The sequence below is a fragment of the Cyprinus carpio genome, chromosome A1 (assembly GCF_018340385.1).
Source record: "Cyprinus carpio isolate SPL01 chromosome A1, ASM1834038v1, whole genome shotgun sequence".
NCBI lineage: Eukaryota > Metazoa > Chordata > Actinopteri > Cypriniformes > Cyprinidae > Cyprinus > Cyprinus carpio.
In genome coordinates, this window is record NC_056572.1 from 6619524 (window position 1) to 6646856 (window position 27333).

At 34.8% G+C, this 27333-nt stretch overlaps 1 protein-coding gene across 4 annotated transcripts; it reads left to right on the forward strand.

Annotated features, from left to right (window-relative positions):
- The first annotated feature begins 1053 nt into the window (after positions 1-1053).
- On the forward strand, positions 1054-25971 carry grk4 (G protein-coupled receptor kinase 4). Of its 4 annotated transcripts, none has more exons than XM_042728155.1 (17): positions 1054-1434; positions 9729-9824; positions 10133-10189; positions 11579-11691; positions 12078-12155; positions 12343-12443; positions 14041-14133; positions 14394-14457; positions 14802-14942; positions 18538-18728; positions 19452-19489; positions 19850-19939; positions 20024-20232; positions 20978-21115; positions 21231-21368; positions 22107-22287; positions 23231-25971. In XM_042728155.1, exons 1-16 carry the CDS (start codon positions 1383-1385, stop codon positions 22284-22286), a joined length of 1779 nt encoding a protein of 592 aa, XP_042584089.1. In that variant the 5' UTR covers positions 1054-1382; the 3' UTR covers position 22287; positions 23231-25971. The 4 variants fall into 4 exon arrangements, with proteins under 4 accessions (XP_042584089.1, XP_042584029.1, XP_018947101.2 ...); XM_042728095.1 differs by having other exon boundaries at positions 22107-22238; XM_019091556.2 differs by lacking the exon at positions 10133-10189 and having other exon boundaries at positions 1056-1434.
- The last annotated feature ends 1362 nt before the right edge of the window (positions 25972-27333 follow it).

The window sequence follows — 27333 nt, forward strand, 5'->3', positions numbered from 1 at the left end:
GCACATTTTAAGATTATTGTAAGTGAATTTCTATACATTAGTATCGGTTACACTGATAAACAGAATTATTTATGCTGTTTTAATATTCTAACATCAGTAAAAATCCAGTTCAATTCAATTTCACGAAATATTTAAATAAATAAATTTTTTCCTTTGTTGCAGTGCTGATTCGATTTTGAGCAAATTGTAAAACACATGTAAAATATGTTTTCCCTGAAATTCATTGAAGTGTTCACAGTAATTAAGTATTTTCATTGATTTTTTTCAATGAAACCTTATTTGAAAAAGTGACTACAGTTTCCTAATAAGTTAACTTCATTTTATAACATTTAGACACATAAATGATTGCTTCAAGCACTTCTGATGACAACGCTGTTTGCTAACTTTTTACTAGGTGTGTTAAAATAATTAACCATCATTAATTATATAATTCCACAAGTTTCAAGAACTGCATGTTCTTCAATAAAAACAACAATTGTTCTGGACAAATTAAAATGAAATGTCAAGTTCATATGTTGTACACAATTTGCTGAGGGCCCCTATACTTTGTCCCCTTTGTAATGCAGTTTGGGTTTTTTTTTAAATATTTTTTTTTTAATATTTTATTTGTTTGTTTTTGTCATTTTTTCTAGCTTTGTTTATATATATATATATATATATATATATATATATATACCTTTTACAACATTTTTATAAAAAAAGTAATAACATGTTAAGCTAGTTACTCATTCTATTAGATCACATTAGTGTATGTTACACTGTTTAGTATAATAAAGTTGGATAACATAGAATTGTTCTGTGCTGTTTGTACATTTTTAATATTCTAACATAAGTTAAAATCCAGTTATTCGGTTTCACTACAAATATTTAAATAAATGAAAATCTGTCCTTAATATTTTTTTTCATTGTTGCAGTATTGGTTCTAGGTAACAGAACTAAAAAAAAGAAGGAAAAGGAGGAACATATTTTATTGATAAGGTGCATTTTATGCATGAAGCACTGTATAGGTTTTGGCAGTAATGTAAATGCCCTGATGACTCTGAGACTGCTGGGTTACATTCTGGTTGTAAGATGATCCCTCCTCCTCCAGAGCTGACGGTGTAAGCGAGTGCTCGAGACAGGAAGGACTGCTGAGCACTGAATGCTAACAAGGGGGAGAGAGAGTACATGTCCACGGCGAGCGGAAAGGTGGGGGGTTCAACAGCGAGATATGGAGAAATACAATTAACCTGCAATGTGCCAACGCCAAATTCACGCCGATCACAACCATCCTCACCACCGATCATCATCCTCATCATCACCGCCACCAACAGCGCGAGCGTCCTCGTCTTTTTTCTCCTAAGTGAAATGTATCGGGACTGCATGGGATCTTTTTTCTGACAATGGAGATTGAGAATATCGTGGCCAACACCGTGCTGCTGAAGGCGAGGGAAGGTAAGAGGCGCGCAATGGCGCAATCAATTATCTCTGAACGCGTCTTAATGAATCCCGTGTTAACTTTATCACGGACGAGACTGAATTCAGCGTCTTATTGGATCTGAGAATATTCGCCACATCTGTATACAGTCTTGAATGAGCCTCTTCAAGAATCCTCTCTGTTAAATAGCATCTCATCAAGTATGCTGGTACGCACTTACTATGCAGTCTCCTCTGTCAGACCCCTAATGGAGGTTACTATGTATTTTTCCCTGGATTCATAACGCAGAGACCGCAGTGTACCAACCCATCCCCGTCACTTCACCTGGGAGGGAGGTTGAACTGCAGTTGTAGGCCGCAAGGTTGCCCCTCTATCTGCGCACAAAGAAGTACACTGTGATATGAGTGAGGTCGGGTTGCTCCTTACTGGACCACAGCCTTATCTGTGATAAACTGGGTATTACTGGACCACTCGATTCTGATTGGTCAAGCGCGGGATTGAGCGGTCAAATATTTATTTATTTATTTATTGCTGCCAAACATGTTATTTCACCGTTGCCCATGGCAACGTACCCGCGCTACTTTTGTGTCTCGCGTATGACTCCGCCTACTGCTCTTTTGTCAACAAGTTTAGCGAATCAATAAATTTTTAGTACAACGCTTGTTGTAATAAAAATAGATGACAGTATTCATTTTAAAGTGAAAAAAGTGAAAATTCAAATATTTTTTAAATGCATGTTATATATCTTATTGTAAACAATTCTGTACATTTCTCTTTTTCTTTTTTTTTTTTTACATCAATTTTTCATAAAAAAATGTCAAGTGGATCTAGTTAAAACAGCAGACTTTCTGGTGATGTATACACGGTTGCCAGGTCTGCATAACAAAACAAGCCCAATTGCTACTCAAAACTAGCCCAATCATGTGGGGTGAAATTGGATCACGATCAAAATCGTGTTCATAATCCCGTTTTAGTGGGAGGAGTGGTTCGCTTCAACCCGTGGACTTAAAAAGCAACCTGAGGCAACAGTAAAAATGTAGCCCAGTTCCACAGGAAAACCGTGGACTTGGCAACACTGTGTATGCAGGACTTCTCAAATCACTTTGTCCTCTTAAACCACACATACTTTTGAGTGCAATAAAGGGGCAGTCACACTACATGGAAACGCAAGCTCACGTAAACATGTTTCGCATTTTGCTGCATCCCAAAGTTCAAGTTCAGTGAACTCTTAACCTGCAAATTTGTATCACGTGAAGCCATGTGACCAATAGAAGATCGATATGTCACGGTGTGACCTCGTAGCTGAATTAAATGTAAATACATTTAAAACTGCAGTGTTGTAGGAAAGTGGAGTCAACTGTATGTTTTAACATTTTGCATTCATTATTATTTATGTGTTGAATTTATGCAAAATAAATTACAGTCATATCACGATCGTTGCGGTGTCCGAACTCCGAAGAAATTTTGCTTGCTCAAAGTCTAGTGTGACTTGGGCATAATGCCCACATCTCAAAATCCAGTCAAGAACCGATGTATAGAACCCTCTGATGTACATCGTAATATGGAAGAAAAGATCTGTCCTTACTTCCATTTTGACTTTAATATATTCTGTGCGTAAAACCTCCGATAAATAGCTACTAGAACTCTCAGGTGCGGCCAAGAAAATAAAACCATTGGTTGGAAGAACAGGCAAGAGACACAAAAAAATAGCGAGAACTTATAATATAGGACACTGGAGATATTTACTTTCGAAACTAAATATGTTAGTTAACTACAGTTTTAAATAAGTAATAATATATAGGCCTATATTAATATTGTAATATTGTTGCAGCTTTTGTCTTTCTGCTAGGCCAAACTTCTAAGGTGGTGCAAGATTAAAATTATCTGAATTACTTAAAATCAAATTAAAAACCACTTAAAATGTGGAAAGACTTAAAAAAAACAACAACAACATGTAAACTTGATATCAGATGTCTTTTTTTTTTATTTGTCCCCAGAATAACTGTTGTTGTTGTGATTTTTGCAGAACATAGTGAGTTCTTGAAACTTCTGGAATAACATTTAATTACGTTTAATTATTTGAATCAATTGACACTCCTTATTTCTATTATTTAAAGTACTCAAAGAAATATATTAGCCAGCATAGGAGGGAGCTTTATATATTTTTGGACAGTCGTGGCCTTGGAGTTAAATAGACTGCGAATCAGTACTTCTTTAAAAGGCCTTTTTTGTTCACAATTGCATCAGTAGCTTCTCTTTTCTTTGAGTGTGTTAGTTGATTAGATATTCTTCACTTTGTTTTGTTAGAGTAAGTAACAGTTTGGGTAACAATTTTCTCAGATAGGCCTTGGCTTTCAACAATAGAGCCGTTTTTATTATAGGGCCATAAATGCAATTCTGCGGTCATCTAAACTTCAATAAACCTTTTTTTCCTTCTTTTTTTTTTTTTTTTTTACTACATTAATAAAGTTATGGAAATGGAAAGGTTTCATTAAATGATTTAGGTATAGTGGGTATAGAAAAGAATCAACCCACTTTAAAATAATCACATTTTGTTGCTTTGCAGCCTGAAATGACAGTTTTTGTTTTATCCAGCTGTATTAACTCAGTGCAACTTATAACATCCAAGTGAAAGATATAACACCAAAATGTAAGAAAAAAAATTGAAAAAAGGATCACCCCCTCCAAAAATGACTTGTTAACTCAATCAGGTGTAGCTAATCACCTTGACCTGACTTTCGACTGTGATCAGATCAGCATGAAAAGAGCTTTCCTGGAGCATTTCAGTCGTTGGTAGTGCAACTGAAGCAAACAACCATGGGAGGTAAGACACTGTCAAAAGATCTCCGGGATAAAGTTGTGGACAGGCACAAGTCAGGAGATGGATCCAAAAACATTTCAAAGGCTTTATCAATGCCTAGAAGCACAGTGAAGTCTATTATTAAGAAGCGGAAGATGTTTAGTACAACACAGACCCTCCCTGTATCAGGATGTTGCTCCAAACTGGATGAAAGAAGTTACAAGAAAAAAAAAAAAACTCCTCAAGAAAGGCCACATGCAGTCACGACTGAGCTTTGCCAAAATGCATCTTGAAGATTCTGAGGCAGATGAGACTAAAATTGTATTATTTGGTCTCAACACCAAACAATATGTCTGGCGGAAATCCAATACAGCTCACCATCCAAATAACAGCATTCCTGCAGTAAAGCATGGAGGTGGTAATATCCTGTTATGGGGGTGATTCTCTGCAGCAGGGACTGGAGCACTTGTCAGGACAGAAGGAAAAATGGATGGAGCAAAATACTGTCAAATTCTTGAGGAAAATCTGCTGCGCTCTGCCAGAAAGTTGTCAATGAGAAGAAGGTTTACCTTCAAACATGACAATGGCCTAAAGTACACAGAAAAACTGAGCACACAGTGGTTGAAAGAGAAAAAGGTGAATGTCCTTGGATGGCCTAGTCAGAGTCCAGACTAAAACCCCATTGAAAATCTGTGGAATGATTTGAAGACTGCAGTCCACAAACGCTCACCATCAAATTTAACTGAACTTGAGCAATTCTACAAAGACGAGTGGGAAAATTTTGCAAAGTCTAGATGTGCAAAGTTAGTAGAGACATATCCCAACAGAGTAAAGGCTGTAATTAAAGGTGCTGTATGTAGAATTGATACAGAGTGGTTGAACAAAGTATTGCAATCCAAATTCAAAATATTGGAGAGGGTTTTTTCACCTGGCCCCTCCTCCTCAGACTTGAAGCACAAGCAGGTTGCCAGATTGACGACACAAACAGGAATGAGCTCACTTGATGATGAATGAAATAAAATATGCAGTGTTTTCTGCCAACTGGCAACCCGGGGTGCCGAAATACAATTGGGTAAACTGGCAGTGGGCAGGTTTTACAAACCAAAACAAAGACTGACATTTCGACCCAGAATGCACATTTCCAAAGGATAAATATCTGCAAACATATTATGGTATTTTTATGCTTTATTAGAGTCAAAATCTTACATACAGCACCTTTAAAGCAAAAGATGGTTTAATAAAATAATTACACTAGGGATGATCCTTTTTCCAACTCAGTGATTCTACATTATTATTTTTATTTTTTTTCACATGTTGGTGTTATATCTTTCACTTGGATTTTATAAGTTGCACTGAGTAAATACAGCTGGATAAAACAAAAACTGTATCCATCTTCATTTCAGGCTGTAATGCAACAACATTTTTAAAGGGGGGTGATTATTTTGTGCACACACTGTAATTAAAATTTTCTTGGACTGATTATTTAATTTATTGATTTTATTTAGGTTTTTTTTATATTGTCTTATTTTTAATTTAAAGGTTTTATGTACATTTTTATGCGTTTTAGGTTAATGTACAAAGGAAAGTAACTGGTCATCATTTCTTGTAAGTTTTTCCACTGATTTTAAATTCCTTATTGCTGTAATCGCACAATTAATGTGAGCTCATAAATGCTTTGTGCATAGTTATTTTTTATTAAAAGCAAAATGCTGTTTAAAATACTTTTAGATGGAGAATGGCAGGACATGCCAACTTTCCAAAAGTATTTCATGTCAGCTTCCGAAGTACATTTTAGGGGAATGCTGAAATGGCATAATCTTTGTGTTTCTTCACAGTTGTGTGTTTCTGTTTGTGTTGAATAATGAGGAAATAGTTCCACTCATTGCATGTCTGTACTAGGCAAATTGATTTGAAGTAAATGAGTGTTTATCTGATTTTCATGTTTTCAGCCAGTCATCTCATTCTTCTTCCTGTTTATCATGTTGTGCCGTCATGTAAATACAGAAAATATGTTTGTCCAGCTTTACATTAAATGTTCCAAAACGAACAGCCTTGCATAGACAGACCTTTGACTTGTGCCATAAAGGATGTTAATTATTGCCTCTTTCTTTGTCTAACTTCAGCGGTTGCTAATATCTGTATTTTTAGAGTAAATCGTGTGAGGGTCTGACTGGTCAAACAACTTAGTGATTGTGTGTGTGTGTGTGTGTGTGTGTGTGTGTGTGTGTGTGTGTGTGTGTGTGTGTGTGTGTGTGTGAATGTTATTGCATTTAGTATTGAGTGAGTGATGTGTTGTAAATGTATAATCAAATGCAAGAATGAACATGTTGTACTATGTGCATCTGTGCAGTGTGAATTAACATGTTAGATCTTAATTATAATTGGGAGAGACTGCTGTTTATGTTAGATATAGAAATTATCTTAATAATCACAATGCATTAACAACTAAATATTTAAAGTTGCTGTCAATTAAGTTAATTTATTATGTAAAAAAGACATGTTTAAACCGTTTTCAACTCAACACTTCATCTTAAAAACATTGCATTCATAGAATGAGGAATGTTGAAAACTAGTGAGGTGAGATGGGATACAACAGCCAAAGACATTTGCATGTGTACATAGACCAACAACTGCTATCTAGGGCAGTTTGACTGGCTTCATTACAAAATTGCATTGCTATGGATTTATTTTTATGGATGAAACAAACAATAAGACGCAAATTACTCACCCACCTCTTACCCTAGAAGTATTCGACCCCCACAAGGGTAATTAATTGTGTGTATGTTTTTTAAGAGCATGACTTATAAGGCTGTCTGTAATGTTGCTGGAATTTGCAGTCACTAAAATTACAGTAAATCCTGGAGGAAAAACTCCTCTCATTCCTCAGTTTTGAGGAAAACCGTTTTCCCTCATACAAGGAATGCTTTTGGCCTCAAGAGAGCAAGCTTTTGATTATGCTCTTGTATGCTGCTTGTATGTTTTGCATTAAACAATTATATGAAAACAAGGTGTGTGATAATCGTGGACGATTAAAATGTCTCCACGATTTGCTTTTGAAGAAATATCGTAGTTTCGTGCTACAGTGCACATTCTATCAGTTGCAGTTCTGGCTAGTGATGTTATGCTCGACACCGAAGCACCAAAGCTTGTATTAAAAAAAAAAACTACACATTTCACATTAAAGCACTGTATCGGAGCTTGATTTGTTTTGCCAAAATCACGTGATCTATGATGTTTGAAGCATCGTTCGTCTGAAAACATTGTGACTGCTTTAGTATCTGATTCAAACCTATGGGTCAAACCAAGCGAATCTCTGCGCTGTTTCCTTTACGTTATATTACTTTATAATGCATTCGCATTGGATTGCATTAGTATCTTTTCTGTGAATCATCATAATTAAATATTTAGCTCAACTGAACTTTGCCTATGAAATAATATTATGTGTTCTGTTTCGTTTACGTTATATTACTTTATAATGCATTCGCATTCGATCACGGAAAAAAACAACCCGCGGCAACAGTGTAACACCGTGTCTACACCAGACTCGAGTCTTAGTTCTGTTATTTCATAGGCAAAGTTCAGTTGAGCTAAATATTTAATTATGATATTTAAAAAAAAAAAAAAAACGAAACAATGCGAATGCATTATAAACACAGATTACTCTGTCGAGTCTGGTGTAGACACGGTGTTACACTGTTGCCGCGGGTTGTTTTTTTATGTCTGCGGGTTGAAGCAACACCAGTAACGCGATATTTAGCCCATGAGATGCTAATTTTATCCGGGAGCCCCGACAAAAAAACGTGTATTTCCCCCCTCCCCCAACGCAGAAATGCCCATATAAGGAGTTCCACCCTTGTTTACGTTATGAAGAGCCATGACTGAAAAAACCAAGAGGGTCTCCGAAACTTGTATGAACCCGGAAGTAAGATTTTTGGCACAGAAATACTCTGTCATACGTCCAAATTTTTTTTTTTACTTTGTCCATGCTTAGCATGAGAATCCAACTCTTTAACAGTGTAAACAACTCTGAATGCATGAAACAGCATTGTACCCCCCCTTTAATAAATATTTCATCTGCATCTTGTTCTGACATGCCCGTTAATTCCTAAGCGCGTTAACTTGAATTTAGTGGTTTTCAGTTTAAAAAAGCCTGTCAAACAGCGCCTGATTACTGGACTAAGTTATCTTGCGAGTCTGATTGCGCTAATACTGTCAAAACACACAAGTTTTACATATAAACACAGCTGGTTATGTCTAAAGTGAAAGTAAGCAGCTGAGAGAAAAATGGATGTGTGCCAAAAAATTAGATGGGTGCAGGTCTTAAAGTGACAGCAGACTAATACTACAAAACATGATGCCGCTTGTCATTAAAGGGATAGATCACATTCTGATGTTGTCCCAAAACTGTATTAATTTCTTTCTTGTGCTGAACACAAAAGAAAATCTTTTGATGAATGTGGGTAACCAAATAGTTGCTGGTCCCCATTGAATTTGATAGTAGGAAAAATACTATGGAAGTCACTGGTGACCAGCAACTGTTTGGTTACCCACATTCATCAAAATAACTTTTATGTTCAACAGAAAAAAGAAACTCATTTGAGAAACAACTTGAGAGAGTAAATGATGAATTTTCATTTTTGAGTGAACAAAACAATAAAATACAAAGAAAAATCACTCACTGCTCTTGATTAAAGAACTTAAATACAGTTGTTTTAATAAGAATCAATGTATTATTTATACAGGGATGTGTATATAGTGTTTAGTTGTTCATTCAATTTCTTGAATGCTACTGCTAAACACACCTAGTGTACCTGAAAAATAAAGCACTGTTTGTTTTATTTGTATATTACTGTATGTATATTTGTAATGTGTATCTTTGGTGTTATTTTTAAATAGCAAAGATAAAATAATGACAAAGATTTTTGTCTTAGCCCACTTTGGCCTTAATGTCTGCCATTTTCTTTATTTTATATAAGGCTTTGCTTTTAAAATAGGGAAATTAGTTTCCCAGTACTGCTCAGACAACTGGCAAAATAGAAAAACCAACATGAAAAGAATCGTGATAAAATCGTGAATTGTGATTTTCCTGAAAAAAAAAAAAAAAAACGTGATATGATGTTAAGCCATATCACCAACCCCTATTATAAATTCTTACAACTTACAAGAATGTTTGTTTGATTGTTTGGAAGAATGTTTGGTTGATTCATTAATCAGAAAAAATCTTAAGTATGTTTGTATGTATGTGTGTGTGTATATATATATAAACAGAAAAATATGATAAAGATATTTTGCATTATATTTTATATAAGATATATTGCATATAATTTAGTTTTTTTTCTGTTCACTGATTGTCAATAAAGCAAAGCCTGTGTACATGGATGTACACCTATGTGAAATAAGTCAACTGCAAAAATGCTGTGTCTATGTGTTTTAAGCATCAGAGTCTGATGGTATTGTAATTTGCATTGTGTTCATCTTAATAGTTTCTCACTTTCTCTCTCTCTCTCATAGGTGGAGGGGGGAAGCGGAATGGGCGGAGCAAGAAATGGAAGGAGATGCTCAAGCTGCCTCATATCAGTTTGTGTGAGGAACTTAGACGCACTATCGGTAAGATGAATGTATGAAAAAGAGAAATCATTTATAAATGAGCTTTGGCGGAATATTTGTTTTAGGTAGGGTCATCAATCAGTAAATTCAAATTATTTGCATAATATGCCTGTTTATTTAAAATAATCACAGTTAACTGCTTATATCCTTTATATTATATAAAAGATAATTGATGATTTCCCAAATGAAGATAATTCAAAGACATTAGGCTACATTATTGTGGCCTAATGTCATCGAATAGACATCACAAAACCTTTTTTTAGAAGTCAAAATTTTTTTTGTTTTATTTCCATATCACCGGCCTATAGGCACATTGCATCTGGACTCACAAAAAGATGGTACTTCAAGCTTGAATTGCTTTGATGGTAGGAAAATCCCTCTGAACAGAATTTAGATACGGGTCATGGGGCATGACTAACTGCATTTTTTTGTAATCGCATTACATGCGTTTTTTTTTTTTTAATTGCACTAAATTGACAGCCATAGTTTCAAGGTATTAAAATAGCAATTTGCTTGTATTTGTATACAGACTTTTTATTTTATTTTTATTTTTTTGTAGATTGACCTACATAAACTTGAGGATCTTGAACTTTAATACATTTTTTAAAAAAGGTTCAGATTTATAATATTAGAATTTTCAGCCATTAAAACTATCTGTTGTTATGGGCCACAAATTCTGTTAATTCATCCCTGATTTAAATAACAATCAGCGAACTCATTCCATTAAATTAAGGACTAAATAATTCATTGCAGAAAATATTGTACCGCATTTTTCACCCATAATTAATTAATTTCACGAAAGGTTTCCTTTTTTTAGTTGTGAAACCTAGTTCACCTTAAAAGGAGTACATATTAACATATTTATTTTAATTTGGTTCCTTAAAAGGATTGTTTTATTTTGTGGTTCACTAAACACAGCATACTTTCTAGTGTATTCCTCATTAAAGGGTTTATATTGTTTAGAATGTTGCTGTCAGTTAAAAATTTATTCTGGTGTGTGGGCAGGTGTGTGTGTGTTTGCGTCAGACAGCTGTAGACCTTGGCTCAGTGAGGAAGTCCCGGCTGAGGCCGTTTCCTCTTGGCCCAGAATCCAGCAGGCCTGTAGGTTTCCAGAGAGTCCTGCAGCACAAGCGCTCCGCTCACCATCACTGTGATTTAGTGTCGTGGCTGTCTGCTGAGTTTTGCACTTTGTATGTGTACAGAGGAAATATTTTACTAAAGGGGTCATATCATACATTTAAAGCATTTTATTATTTCCCAAAGGTCCACAAAAATGTAAGTCAATCTGAATAAGTTTGTCATGATTTTCCACCCTCTCTGGCACATTCCACGAACGTGGTACAATATTGTGTCAGGTGACTTTATATCTAAATTAATGCACATATTTCATGTTTTGTTTTGAGATCTATTAGAAATGTTGAGAAATTGTTATCTAACATAACTTTGCATTCAAAGTGTCTAATATTAAATGGATAATGGTATCCCTCTTTAAAATTGGGATTTTAGTCTTTTCATCCCCTTCTCGACTGTATCTGATGATAAAAATAAAAAATCAATGTTATAATTTTGACACAATCTGATAAATCGAGTGCAGCATAATACATAATAATTCATAATACAATGAACTCTTTTTTTCATAGGGTCATTTTCATATTTAATAATACGACCCATTAAAGATTATAGATGAGAAAAATCATATGGCACTGACAGTTTTAACCCTCTTTCTCTCTGTCTGTCTTGTTTATCACGCTCAGAGAGGGATTACACTAGCCTTTGTGAGAAGCAACCAATTGGTCGTCAGTTATTTCGGCAGTTCTGTGACACTCAGCCCAAATTACGGCGGTGCATAGAGTTCCTGGATGCTGTGGTATGAAATCTCTGCACAAATGTACACACAGTCTGCACCTCTCTTTAACCTCTCTCTCTTTGTCTTATTCTCTCAGACTGACATAGAACCATTGTCACCTTCACTCTAATGGAATACACATTTTGTGCACACTTTAAAAAATAAAGCTTCCAAAAGGGTGTTTTTGCAGTGATTACATTGAAGAGCCATTTTGGGTTCCTCAAAGAACCTTTCAGTTTTTCTTTGACACATCTAAAGAACCTTTTTGCACTATAAAGAACCTTTTGTGCAATGTCAATGAAGAACCTTTATTTTTAAGAGTGTACTGACTGTAGTTTACCATTCAGCAAATACTGCAATTTCATTGGTCATTTCAGCATTATTTGTTTGTGTGTGTGTTTGTTTAGGCATTGTATCAGTTGGCTCCGGATGAGAAGAGAAGAGACGTCGCTTTAAATATTTTAGACACATATTTTAATAATGGGGTAAATATTGAATTCAATATTTTGCTTGCACACACCTTTTCTCACCCGCTCCTGCATGCATGTGTCTATTGAAAGAATTGCTGAAATAATGACTGAACTTTAAACTTCTTTCTTTTTTTGAATTGCACTCTATCAACCGTTCTTTCTGTTTTCTCTCCCTCCTTCCCATATTGTCTTCCTCATGTAGTCGGCAGCTCATCTACCAGAGATCGCTCAGGATGTGGTTGGGGAATGCAGGCAGAAACTGGAACAGAGTCCCTGTAGAGAGCTGTTCCAGGAGTGCTTCAGGTAATAACAATGTCATTTAAAAGCAAGTCAGTTCATTTGCCAACCATCTTCTATAGGTAACAGCTATTACATCCATACTACAGCTTTTGGGGGGAAAGCTAATCTCCAAGATACTTTCACAAATTTGCTTTAATATTACTCTACCGTTCCATAATTTGGAGTTGGTGAGATTTTTCTAATGTTTCTGAAAGAAGTCTCTTATGCTCACCAAGGCTGCATTTATTTGTTCAAAAATACATTTAAAACAGTAATATTTTAAAATATTTTTTATAATTTAAAATAAATGTTTTCTATTTTAATATATTTTATTAGTAATTTATTTGTGATGGCAAAGGTGAATTTTCAGCATCATTACAGCAATCACATGATCCTTCAGAAGTCATTCTAATAAGCTGATTTGGTGCTCAATAAACATTTTATTTTATTATTATCAATGTTGAAAACAGTTGTGGTGCTTACATTTTTTGTGAAAACCATGCCATAATTTTTTTTTCCAGATATTCCTTGATGAATAGAAAGTGTAAAAGAACAGCATTTATTTGAAATAGAAATCAGACATTTTGCAACATTATAATTGTCTGATAAATGTAGCTTTTTATCAATTTAGTTCATCTTGCTGTATAAAAGTATTAATTAATTAAAAATATATCTTTTATCATATATATACATATATATATATATATATATATATATATATATATATATATATATATATATATATATATATATATATATATATATATATATATATGTATATATATATATATATATGTATATATATGTATATATATGTATATATATAGTTTCAGAAAAAATTACATGTTATACGGGTAAGGAAATAATGCCAGACTTTAAATTTTTGAATTTTGAATTTTTGAACTATTCCTATGCTGTAGGCTGGTTTGTGTGTTAAAACATGCTAATTATTAAGTTTACAGTGTTTCTATTGTCAAGGTTAAAGTGGAATCACTGGTTTATCCAGCTTTTTTTGTGGTGAAATGTTTGTGGATCTCAGTTTGTGTTTTTTACTGGTATTAGTGTGAAGACTTACGGTTATAGAATGAACCATTCGCTGTAGTCGTACTGTTTGTCTGAGTAATGTAAACACGTGACTTTGAATCTAAACAGTTTTACGTGTTTGTGTTTTGCCTCGGTCAATTATTTAGTTCTGTTTAGTTTAAGCTTCCTTTCTGTTTGAGAGGGGGTGAGGTGGAGTACTTTAACCCTTCCTGTTAAATCTCTATGGGCACAGTGTTTGTTGAAGTGTATGTTTGTATATTTGCGTGTGTTTCATTAGAGGGTAAGATGGCATCAGATGCATGAAGCTCATCTGCAGTCACACATGTACACATCATCATTCAGGTTTTGAAGAGTTGCTACCAACAAGTGGAGATGCTACAAACTTAATTACGTTTTTCATGGCATAGAAGGCAACTCAGCTGTTTTCAAAAAAGTTGTTTAAATAGCTTGTAGCAATAAGAATTATGGCAGTAATATGGTACAGTGATGGTTACAGAGGCTATTGGGTATTTTGATGTATACTGTATAGTATTCATGTACCATGGCATTTCTGAAGCATTCCTTCTTTTTTTTTCAGGATAGTTCGTGAATATTTAAGGGGAGAGCCATTCTCAGCATATCAGGAGACAATGTACTTTTCCCGTTTTCTTCAGTGGAAGTGGATGGAGAGGTAAGTAGCATCTCTATTGGCTTTTCTGTTTTTTTTTTTTTCTCAGCATATGATGTGACTTTTTTTTTTTTTTTTTTTTTTTTTTTTTTGGATGTAATTTTTTTGATGGATTTTCATATTTTAACAATAAAATCTACAAGATAGTTAATCTGTTAGTTTAAAAAAAAAAAATTGCTAGTTGCAAAGCATAGTTAAAGAAATGGTCTGAAATTATTTCTTTTTTGTGCAGTGAATTGACTTGAACTGTATTTCATTTGCAGGCAACCAGTAACCAAAAACACTTTTAGACACTACAGGGTATTGGGCAAGGGCGGATTTGGTGAGGTGGGTAGTTTAATTTCTGTCATTTGACATGACATATTATATCAGAATATATAAAAATCATGTCATACGTAAAATATATAAAAACCATGTCATATATTTCAAAATCACCTTAAACTAATTTTAACAATTCTGTTATTCTGTAATTATTATGAGTGTAGTTTTTATGACCTATTTAATTGTCACACAGCAGGCATATTTAAAGATGCAAGTTGAAAAAGTGTTACACATGTAGAAATGAATAATACTTTAGAGAAATAACATTCAAATAATAATACTGAGTGGACTGCAAAAAGGGTAATTAAAATGCATTTCTTTTTCTGTGCCTTCTTTATTCTTTCCACCAGGTTTGTGCCTGCCAGGTTCGTGCCACTGGTAAGATGTACGCCTGTAAAAAGCTGGAGAAGAAACGGGTGAAGAAAAGAAAAGGTGAAGCAATGGCATTAAATGAAAAACGCATTTTAGAAAAAGTTAACAGTAGTTTTGTAGTAAGTACTACTTTCTTTTTATTCCTCATTTTTTACGTTTATCTTAACCCGACGGTCTCAGTTGCATGCTGGTCTTGTCTGTATTCTTTGTGCAATAAACATTTGACTCACACTCTCTGTGATTCAGTTTCCATGAGGTTCTCAAAGAGGAACAATATTCTAAATATCAATTTCGTATGCATTTATCATGGGTAGTTGGGAAAAATCTTGTCCGCAGTAGTAGTTCACAACGAATTCCTACGGATTGAATCATTTACCTCCTGACTAGCTAAATCACAGAGAGATGCAGCTGTTTGGCTTTGATCCCAAATATCAACCATACAAGTTCATTTAATATTTGCGGTGTAAAAAGAGGAATTTAAACTATTTTCACGGTAAACAGATATTCTTACAAAGCATATATCACAGAGAAGTCCTTGATATAATCCCAACACACTTTGGAGTGGAAACACATTCCTGATTTGTTCATATATTCCTGCCATTATTTTCAGTAGCACCAGTTTAACAGAATGTTCTGTTTCAAGTTTGTTTTTGTTACAAAAAAAAAAAGAGGAATCAAAGGGCATTTGTACAAATATATTCTTATTTCAATTGGCAAAAATTTAGTTAACAATTTGTTCTTGACATTAAACTTGAATGCATGTAAATAAAGATGTTCAGTGAATAACGATTCACATTTTAGTTTATTCTTTACACAATATAGATGCAATTATATAGCTTCAGAGAACTAATAATATAGTGCACAGGTCATATGGATGACTTTTATAATGCTCTTTTGGGTCATTATTAGAGTCCCAATACCCATACACGTTTACCGAATAGAGAAAATTGGTCAGGACATTTTGCAAAGTTTTTCCTTTTGTGTTCCACGGATTAAAGAGAATTACTTTAGAATGACATAAAGTATTGAAGAAAATTATATTTTTTGGCTAAACACACCATAAGCATTCTAAACCTAAAAAACTGTGTTTTTAAAAAGAGAACAGCTAGTCAAAAATGTGTGCAGACATAGCATTTGATAAAAAAAAAAAAAAAAAAAAAACTTATTACATTTTAAAATAACTGCTTTTTAATATTTGAATATATTTTAAAATGTCATGTATTCCTGTGATGTTAAAGCTACATTTTCAGCAGCCATTACTTTAGTCTTTTTACATTATCTTTTGAAATTTGGTCATGCAGTAAACATTCAAGAACCTCAAAAACAATGGATTTTAAAAGAGACCAGCCAGCCAGCCGAACATATGTACAGACATAGCACACGGTGCCTGCAGTGTAATGTCAGCCTCTGATTCATTCCACTACAGCTGTAGAGCACCTGAGCCTCTGTCCACCCACCCACACACTAACACACAAGCTCACACAGACACACACAGCCACATACACATACAGGTGAGTTGTGCTTAGCATTGCAGCTGTGTGCAAATGTCTTTTAGGTATTTAGCGTGCATCTAAATTTAAAAGAAAGACAACGTGTGTGTATGTGTGTCTGTGTGCAAGAGCATGCATGCGTGTGTGTGTGTCTTTGTGCACATTCATGCTACAGGCAGGAGCGATTGCTCTTCATGAACTACTTCACAAATGAGAACATCTCTGTTACCTAGCAACGCTGACCAAACAGCAGCGTTAGAGAGCGGAGTCAAGAGCTCTAAACCCTAAACCCACACATACTCACTCACACTCCAGCCCAAGTTCATTCAGTATGTATAAACAGCCTCATGTTTAAAAGTTAGGGATGACAAGTAAACTCTTAACAATATGAAGTGACATAATGCCATGACTAAAAAGAGATGGGAAACAGCTTGGGCTCTCTTCAGTGTTTTCTCAGATGACTTTGTCCTCACCCTACCATTAATCTGTAAACTTTAAGCAGCAAGTTATCTGATCTATTTGTTATGATCTAAATGTTATGTTTGGGGTTGGTAATTTTTTTTTATTGCTTTTGAAAGAAGTCTCTTATGCTCATTAAGGCTGCCTTTTTTCATGACAAAATATTGTGAAAAAATATAACAATTTTAAATAAATTTTTTCTATTATAATTATTATTAATGTAATTTGTTCCTGTGATGGCAAATCTGAATTTTCAGCAGCCATTACTCCAGTCTTCAGTGTCACATGACCCTTCAGAAATCATTCTAATATGCTGATTTGTTGCCCAAGAAACATTTCTTATTATTATCTAAGTTGAAAACATTTGTGCTGCTTAATATTTTTGTTGAAACCATGCTACAATTTTTTCAGGATTCTGCGATGAATAGAAAATTCAAAAGGACAGCATGTATTTGAAATATAACTTTTTTTTGCAACATTACAAATGTCTTTACTGTCACAGTTAATCAATTAAATGCATCCTTTGTGAATAAAACAATTAATGCATTTAAAAAAATAAATCTTATTGACCCCAAATATACAGTATAATACACAGAGGAGTCATTTATTTTTTTAAATTTTAAAACCGGCATAAATGATAAATGACTAGATTGCTTTACAAATGTAGTTTGTGAGCATTCATATTGGCTCCCAATTGGTGTTAATGTTTCACGTAATGATGTGAAGGGTCCTTTGATAGTCCTGATGGTCTTCTTGAGCTGCAGGTTCCCACAGTTACATCAGCTTCTTGTTTTAGTTCACAGCCCTTTCCCACATCTGTCTACTTTTGAAACCTAACCACACACAATGTTGGGTGTAACCGCTAAAGGGTCAGAGAACCCCTCCTTAATACAGCGGTTTTCAGCTTCTGCAGTAGTTCTCCTCACACGTCACTCAGCAGATCACAGAGGATATGCTGGTGTAAAATGATAATACACTGCATACTGGATGAAGTAGCCTTTGTGGACTGGCTTGCTAAGTCAAACATCACCATCATTACTGCAACTTAAGGTTTTTCTAAACACTGAATCCTAAGTATGAAACTTTCTGAATGATACCTGAAATTGTGTGGCTTGAGTAGAGCTGTGCGTCTACTTTTCTATGCAATCAGACATTATTCATCTGCCAGGCGATAAAACTCCCATAGACTACACCACCATTCAAAAGCTTTTTTCGTGTTTTTGAAAGAAGTCTCTTATGCTCATGAGCATCTATTTGATCACAATTCAGTAAAAACATGCTATTATTACAATTTAAACTTCACAAAACACCTTAGCAACCCTTAAAACCACCACCCTAACATCGCGGTAGAAGGTTTTGCATGGATATCCACTAGTTTTTCTTCAGAAAATGTACAAATCAAGTTTTACTTTCAATCTCATTTGAGACCCTATGCCTTTAAAAAACGAAATAAAATAAATCCTAAAGTAAAACAGTAATGGAGACGCTGTAATGGCTTAAATCATGTACAGTACTTTTCCTGTGTGTCCATTTTGGACTGGATGGTTTAGTCTGTTTGTACAGGCATAACCCTGTGGATTTTAAAATGTGTTTCTGTATATTACAGGTGCCGGTCATCCAGATGATTTATGTGAAAGTGTTCACACCTGAACAAACATTCTCATGAGCTACATTTGACTGTTTCACATGCACCACACAGTTTCATGTATCCTTTCTTCATGAATAGATAACAATGCACCTCTTTTTCTCTCTTTTTCCTCCTTAGGTTAGTTTGGCATATGCATATGAGACTAAGGACGCTCTGTGTTTGGTGTTGACTATAATGAATGGTGGTGACCTGAAGTTTCATATCTATAACATGGGAAACTCAGGTTTTGATGAACAGCGTGCCATCTTTTACGCAGCAGAGATCTGCTGTGGTTTAGAGGATCTGCATCGCGAGAGGATCGTTTACAGGTGTGTTTAGTAATCTTAACACACTCACATTTGACCATGTTTACACGCGTTGCACATTCTGCAGATTTTCCACAGGTTTTCCAGGATATAAATGAAAAAAGATCCACAGATTCTGTTTAGTGGTAACTCAGTTGGACTTTTGTGTTTTGCATGAAGAATGTTGCATATTTTGAAGATGCTGAATTATGGCAGGGATAGTAATGTTTGACTGTGTGATTTGAATATATTTACATTTTTAAGTATGTTTTTGAATGTAAGGCATTACTTTCCATCTATACTGGCAGGCTTCATACTCTATGCAAAATAAATATAAACAAATTTGGATTTTTTTCTTCCATTTTGGCTGCAGGCAGATTCAGGAGATAGTTTGTATGGAATAACATGGGCACAGCTGTGCTAGTAATAGAGCAGGATTATTATATCATCTTCTGTTAAGTTACTTGGTTATCTGGTCAGATTTACACCATGTGTTACAATACTGTTCAAAAGTTTGGCATCTTTATTTTCAACACTTAGTCAGAAAGGATGCATCAAATTGATCAAAAGTGACAGTGAAGACACTTATAATATTACAAAAGATTTCTATTTCAAGTAAATGCTATTCTTTTGAGCTTTTTTCCATCAAAGAATACTAGTAATGATGCTGAGAATTCAGCTTTAATAAGTTAACTATATTTATTAGAATTCAGTTATGAAATATGACTGTTTTCTCTGTTTCTGCAGAGACTTGAAACCTGAAAATATTCTCCTAGATGACCGTGGTAAGCCATTTTTATTCACCAATGTGTTTTACAGCCTTTTTTATAATAAACTTGTTTACACATACTGTATCTAAACTGCAACAACATATCAACTACCCAGAACACCCTAGCAACCAAATAGCAATGTCTTGGCGTTCACCCAGAACACACTGTCATTGTGGCAGCGAGTTTCGCACAAGCAAACACTACTAGAATTTCTTCATAAAATGTAAACATCTAGTTTTCCTTTTAAACTTCTTTAATAAGGTCATTACCCTTTAAGGATAACATTCTTTATCCCTGTGCCATTTTGAAGCATGTCATGTTTGGGCATGTTAGGAATGATAATACTGCAGGTTTTAATGAGATGCTGTTCTCCAGGGCACATCCGTATTTCTGATCTGGGACTGGCCGTCCAAATTCCAGAGGGTGAGACGATACGAGGGCGCGTTGGCACGGTGGGATACATGGGTAAGAGCCAAACGCATTCCGTATCTCTTCAGCAGTACTTGTCCTAGAGTGTTTGACCTCATTTGTCTCTGTATGTGTTTTTAGCACCAGAGGTCATTCAGAATGAGAGCTACAGCTTCAGTCCCGACTGGTGGGGTTTGGGCTGCCTAATATACGAAATGATTCAGGGTCAGTCTCCTTTCCGTCGCCGGAAAGAGCGCGTGAAGAGAGAGGAGGTGGACCGCCGTGTATGTGAGGACCAGGAGGAATACACTGAAAAGTTCTCTGAAGATGCTAAAGACATCTGCCGACAGGTGCAGACCTAATGGGGTGTGGGGGGGGGGCTCACTAAAGAATTACGTCTAATAAAATTGGTATTGGGGTCAGTGACATAATGCTAATTTTTCCTTTGTCTAAATGTATTAATTTATTCAAAGAAATTGGTATTTATGTTAAAATATGATATTAATTTTTGGGGAAAAGTTTGAACGGTAAATCAGAGTATTGTGGATATAAGCAAAATATGTATTCAATAATTTATGATATTTGTAAACAAAAATGTACATTGCCATTCCCATGTGTACATTTTACTTCAGCTTTATTTCAGTGAACAAAAACTATTTTAATAGTCTTTATAGTTTTATAGTAGTTAATGAAAACACTTCACCGCATTACGTTTTTTGGAGTCAATTCAATTTAAACTTTTATTGAAAGTGCCGTAAGTTTTTCAAGAGCAACATAAATGCAAAGTTGTAGATGTTTAAGAACTTGCCAAATGTTTTTACACAACATTTGTTTAAGATTTTCTTTTTCTTTATCATGGACGCTCAGAATTAAGTTGAAATATTAAATGTTGGCTGTGATGTGTAATATTTTCTACATGGGAAAGAGTCACTGTGTAGTTGTGGAGGAGTGTTGTTTAGTCCTCTCTCATGGTGTCATGGAACACTGTGACCTCAGGGTCACTTTTACATCCACTGGGATTTCTCCTCTTCTATGTTAGCCTCACATCTTTCACTCTCTGACAGCAATTTCCCTCTCTTTTTCTGGGCTCCACAGTTGTTATGTAAAGATCCAAAGGAGCGGCTGGGGTGTCAAGGTAGTGGAGCAGCTGAAGTCAAACGGCATCCTATTTTACGCAACATCAACTTCAAGCGATTGGAGGCCAACATGTTAGACCCACCGTTCTGTCCTGACGTGAGTTATTCATTGGCATTTATTGGTTTTTATCTGCTTGATTAAAAAACTCCTTTTGGACTAATCATGTAGGATTTTCCAAGTGAATGCTTATCGTATTCAATGTGTTTTTTAGCCACGTGCGGTGTACTGCAAGGATGTTCTGGACATAGAGCAGTTTTCTACAGTCAAAGGTGTAAACCTGGACCCAACTGACGATGACTTCTACCACAAGTTTGTAACAGGAAGTGTCTCCATCCCATGGCAAAATGAGGTACCACACTCTGGTCACTTTAGGATAGTAACATGTCCATACATCTGTAAGGGTTGGGAAAATGTGTTAGTGTTTTTGAAAGAAGCTCACCAAGGCTGCATTTATTTAATCAAAAATACAGTAAAAATAGTAATTTTGCAATTTAAAATAACTGTTTTCCACATATTTATATTTTAAATGTATGTTGTGTTTTATTGTTGTGGTTGTAGATGTGGGTGTAGAGGTGTGTCAAGATATTTTTGAGATATTTTTATTATGCTGATTTCTCAAGAAACATTCATTATTATTATTATTATTATTATTATTATTAACAAATTGCTCTGCTCCATTTTATATATATATATATATATATATATATATATATTAGGATTATTTGATGAAATAGAACAGCATTTATTTAAAATTAAAAACTAACATTATAACTGTCTTTACTGTCAATTTAGATCAAATTAATTTTATAGCTCTGAGCTGTTGCAGTGTATGTCGACAATTGTGTCATTTATTTATGTATTTTAAGGATTTTTGGGATAAACATCTGAGCTGATGTTCAAAGAGAGACAGCTCCAATAAATCAATAAAAGAGTAACTTCTGAGCAATGCAACTTTCACTTAGTAATTCATGATAGATTAAATGATAGTTAATTCTAGATGGTGATGTGGCCATGATGTGAAATGGAGGACTTGCATGGATTGTGCACTGTACAGTTGTGTATGTGTGTGGGTGTGTCTGTATTTCAGATGATTGAGATGGAGTGCTTTAAAGAGATTAATGTGTTCGAGATGGATGGAGCACCGTGTTCTGATCTGGATGTGAACAAGCCAAATCCAGCACCCAAGCGAGGATTCTTCTATCGTTTATTCCACCGAGAGGCAAGTGCTAGCGTGCCGCCTGCCGTGGTCAGAGGGGGTGGGGCTTGAGGTATTTTCTGGCTCTTTCCAAACAGACCTTCCCACCTTCATCTTTTGGTTTTATTGCCAATTCATCTTTGTTTGCCTTTTATGAACTCGAATGGTAAAACCGTCTCTGCATGGCCAGACTTCTCATTTCTATCTGTGCCATGAAATGTAAACAGAGAAGCGTACTCTGTTAAAGTCAACATGAAACAAAATTTGCAACCTATTTTGTTTCCGTAATGTTATGTATTACAAGATATTCAACAAAAAAGAATTTTGATTTCATGTTGAATTTAAGCATTGCAATATAAATGGAGCCTATTTCTTTCAGTCTCTGGGTGTGTGTGTGTGTGTTTGTGGTGATGGGGACAAACCTCTACAACACTGTTTCAAACCGAGCCTTTAATTTAGGTTTATTCTGACTGACCCTAACCAAAGCAATGCAGACCTCAGGACTGATGACTAGTCAGTTTGACGTCGGAATTCTTTTGGTTTACCACTTATTGCAAAGTTTTGTTGGTTAAATGACAACTGACTCCAGTTCATACTTTAACTGTGTAGGTTTGCACTGAGATTGAAAATCTCCAATTTAAAAAAATTTAAAGCAATCGTGGGATTAAAAAATACAAGTTTTACCATGATATGGTTCTTCAAGACAGCATATATATTGGTCCCCCAATATTTGGTTCATCTTTTTATGTTTAGTTCGTCAGTCAGTGTTCAATATGGGACTGATTGCATAAACTGCTTTGACTAGTGTTAAGAATGTTGTCATCTAATTTGTGGTGGTGTTGACCGGCTTGGTTTGAAATTGAAACTAAATTAAAACAATGGACATTATTTGCCTTAGCATTTTTTCCTAATGTGAATGCACATTTAGTCATCAGAAACACTCATGTTTGCCACGTTAGTGTGTATAAACTTCAGTGCATGTAATAAGTTGTCACTGTGCTCTTCATCATATCCAGGTTTGTTTTAGGAGTGCCAACAGTGAGGAGGAGGAGAAGGAGGAGCCATCTTGACTTAAAACCACTCCCACTTCCCATCAGCTGCCAATCAGAATGCTAAACGTATGAATGTTCAACTGTATTTATGAACTGTATTAAACTGTATCATAATTAAAGAAAAGGGTATGAGTTTTAAAGAATTTTGTACATTTGTACTTGAATTATGTGTAGATGTATATTTTCACTAAAGGTTGTATTGTACAAAAAGCCATAGAAATACCACTTGAATGCATATGTAATGTTTTTATTGTTATTATTTTTCATCTGTACTGAATATGAAATGTGTATTTCTTTTTAAGCACAATATAAACACTCACTTTTATTTTTTAATGCTTACCTCCTGTTAGCACTGCCTTTGTTTGTATGTTAGATTGTTTGGCTGGACAGATTTGGTGCACTTGTTTTGTACAGTGGAGTAAGATAAATCAACATAAAGAAAGCAGTATGAATGATCTATTCATCATTATCATTTCTAGTGGTCAGCCGAAATGGGTTGATGGCTGATGGTCAAATGCTGACAAAAACTGTATAGCCGAAGTATACAGTGGGGTCCAAAAGTCTGACAACACCAAGCAAAATACTTCCGTTTTATATAATTCTAATTCAGTACAAATAACCAGAATGTCAGAGTATTTGGTTTATCTATGTCAAACCAAATTTCCTTATTTGATTAATAACCTACACTACAATTCTTGTAAAATTAAGTAATTTAACTTCAAATTACTAGTAAATTTCACAATTAATCACAAAGAAAGAGTGAGTAACATTGAATTAAACATTAAACATTTTGAAGTAGAAAGACTGATAAAGTATTTTCTTGTAAAATGTGCTCCGATAATATTTTTTTCTTTTCTTTTTGTTTAAACGTTTTTATTATTTTAAAGCATTCTGTTTATTTCTAGGTTGAAATTACACATAGAAACCCAAATTTTCAGTGTGGACTCAGACTTGACCTTCACTGTATAATTTATGTTTTTAAAACCGAAACTATCCATTGACAAAGCTGTCGGTGGATTTTTGTACTGACAGAATGAAGTGTTAACACTTATATTTATGGTAATTGGAGTGCCAGTAGCTATAGTGCCAGTGGCCTCAAAATGACCAAATATCGGAAAATTAATTAGCCTGATCAATATATCATTCCGTTACTAGTCATGACCATTTCTTCATAGCTTCCATGCAGTTCATGCAGCTGTGCATGAAATGAGTCATCCCTACATCTTGGATCTCTGTGCGTCAGGTGAATAATACCTGTTTTGGTCATGTGCATAAACACACATTTGTTCTTCGATACTATGTTAAATACCTCAACATATCTTACAGAGATGACAGGGAAACAATCAGATTTATTGCGCAATTGTCGACTGATATAGAGTTTACAGTGGCTGATATCTAGACAGCAGGATGGCTGATGTAATGTGGATATATATACATAAATAGCTGGTTTAGAGGAATAGTTCACCCAAAAATGAAAATTTACTCACCAAAAATGAAGATAAGTTTGTTTCTTAATCATACCAGATTTGGAGAAAATTAGCATTACATCACTTGCTCACCACAATAATCCACAAGTAATCTCCAGTCCAACAATTAACATCTTGTGAAGCAAAAAAAATGCATGTTTGTAAAAAAAAAAAAAAAAAATTCTGTCCTATTCCTCTAATGATTTTCACATGAAATTGAAAAATTGGCCATAGTTATTGGCTGATACCAATAATCTCAAAATGAGTGAAATATAGTCCAATTAATCAATTTTGTTGACTGTTTGCTAATATCCACCACACTCAGTTTAGTTTTCTGTCTCTGCTCTTATGGTTACCTTTAGTGCCATCTGGAATCTTTACAGGGGTTTCAACCAGGCCAGTGTAAACTACCTAAATAAGCTTCATCTTTAAATTTGCTCACATGACGGCTCTTAAATGAGCTGTTGATTTTGCCTTAGGTGTTACATGTTCAGTTAATATTCCAAATGGAGTATTGATTGATCTGTTGATGATAATTATAATGTAATTAATGATAGTGCACCATGTCAAAACTGTGCAATCTGTTTATCATTCACATGCACATTCTATGTTACATTGCTTTTGTGTGAATTTTTATATTGTTATTTTAATCAGGACAGAGGTGATGCTTCAATTCAGAGATGGGAATTAGTTTCAAATTTATCATTGCTAAATGTGTAGAAATAACAACAAGGCCTATATTATTCCACTTGGAATGCCTTCATATAGGACATTTTATTTTAATGCAGTTCTTTAAAGCAGAAATGTGTGATTTTTATCTTAAAATTCTCTATCCTAACCCAACATAATATGCAGAGACAAAACAAACCGTTTGTACGCTGGTTCCTTCTCTGGCTCAACAAAACACTGCTTTGTTTGTTAAAGAATCCCAACCAATGGCGTGAGTCTGGGGCGGGGCTATGACGTACTGCAGCACTGGCAGTAAAGCTCAAATAGGAAGCATTGTTTTACCTTTGTCTGCTCCATCACCCATATGTGTTTTTCTCTTTATGAGGATCTTTATGGTCTCTTTTGCAAAGCTGTGAACTTAAATTCCTCTTCTGTTATTCCCATATGTGTGCATGTTCTACTGTATCCATGGTTTCACAAGAGGAAGAGCACTCACTTTGGTTGACAATAAAATTATGAGTTGACATATGGCCATTAAAATGTACTTTTCATTCTCAATAAAAACTCACAAGAATGTTTGTTTTTAAACCTTGTATTTTTGAAGATTACACTGCCTTTTAACTGTTTTCTCCTCTGTGGTCACATCTTTGATTCAGTTATTCTCTCTCTCTCTCTCTCTCTCTCTCTCTCTCTCTCTCTCTCTCTATGATAATTAAACTAATTTAACTTGTAAAAAAAATCAATTTGAAATGAATTAAAAGTACTTTTGTAGTGGCTTAACCAAAAACAGACCCCTTTCTGTGTATGTGATCTATTTGGCACTCTGTTAAGGTTAGAGACTATAATTTGGGATTTAAGAGTTTGATTCATTTAGACAGGAAGTTCCAAATATAGAGATTATTTCTAAAATGTACACACAAACATAACTAGAGACTGATGGAAATGACAAAAAATATTTCTCTGTTGTTCCTTCTGTTTTTTATTTTTTATTTTTATTTTTATTCTCACATTTTGATGTTTAGTTTCTCTCTTTTTGGTTGAGAATAATCTAGTGTAATTGTCTGAACAATGTACAGTTTATTTTTACTTTATTTTGTTTTAGTTTATTTTTTAAAATCATCTTATCCACTGATAAAGCATTTTGCATAAACGCTTTAGTTCATAAAACATAGCTGCAAGCTTAAAGAAATAGTTCAAATAGAAATTAGCTGAACATTTACTCACCCTCAGGCCATCCAAGACGCATGAGTTTGTTTTTTTTATTGGAAAACTTTTGGAGAAATTTAGCATTGCATCACTTGCTCAAAACAGATCCTCTGCAGTGAATGGGTGCCGTCAGCATGAGTTCAGCCAGCTGATAAAAACATCACAATAATCCACATTATGAGGTCCATCAACTAATGTCTTGTGAAGATAAAAGCTGTGTGTTTGTAAGCATGACCAGCATTCTCTTCCACCTTCAATACCACGACTGAGGTGAGACCCTTGAGCAAGGCACCAAACCCCCAACTGCTCCTTGGGCGCCGCAGCAAAAATGGCTGCCCACTGTGCTGGGTGTGTATTCACGGTGTGTGTAAGTGTTCATTATTCACTGCTGTGTGTGTGCACTTGGATGGGTTGAATGCATATCACAAATTCCAAGTATGGGACACCATACTTATTAACCACATGTCATGTCAGTTTTTTATTTTTCACTTTTCACTTGAGAAAGCAATAAAGCAATGTGTATACAGGACTCCACAACAATTTAAAGATAAAATGTCTTAATGATGAATAGACTTGTTGATAGTCATGTGGATTACTTGTGAATTGTTGTGCTGTTTTTATTAGCAGTTAAACTCTCATTCTGAAGGCACCCATTCACTGCAGTGGATCCATTGGTGAGCAAGTGATGTAATGCTAAATCTGTTGTGATGAAGAAACAAACCCATC

Coding starts and splice junctions, on each gene's coding strand:
- grk4 (XM_042728095.1), top strand. CDS start 1,383: ATGGAGATTGAGAATATCGTGGCCAACACCGTGCTGCTGAAGGCGAGG. Junction 14,134..14,393: donor CAGTGGAAGTGGATGGAGAG/GTAAGTAGCATC, acceptor TTTCATTTGCAG/GCAACCAGTAACCAAAAACA. Junction 22,239..23,230: donor ATCGTTTATTCCACCGAGAG/GCAAGTGCTAGC, acceptor CATCATATCCAG/GTTTGTTTTAGGAGTGCCAA.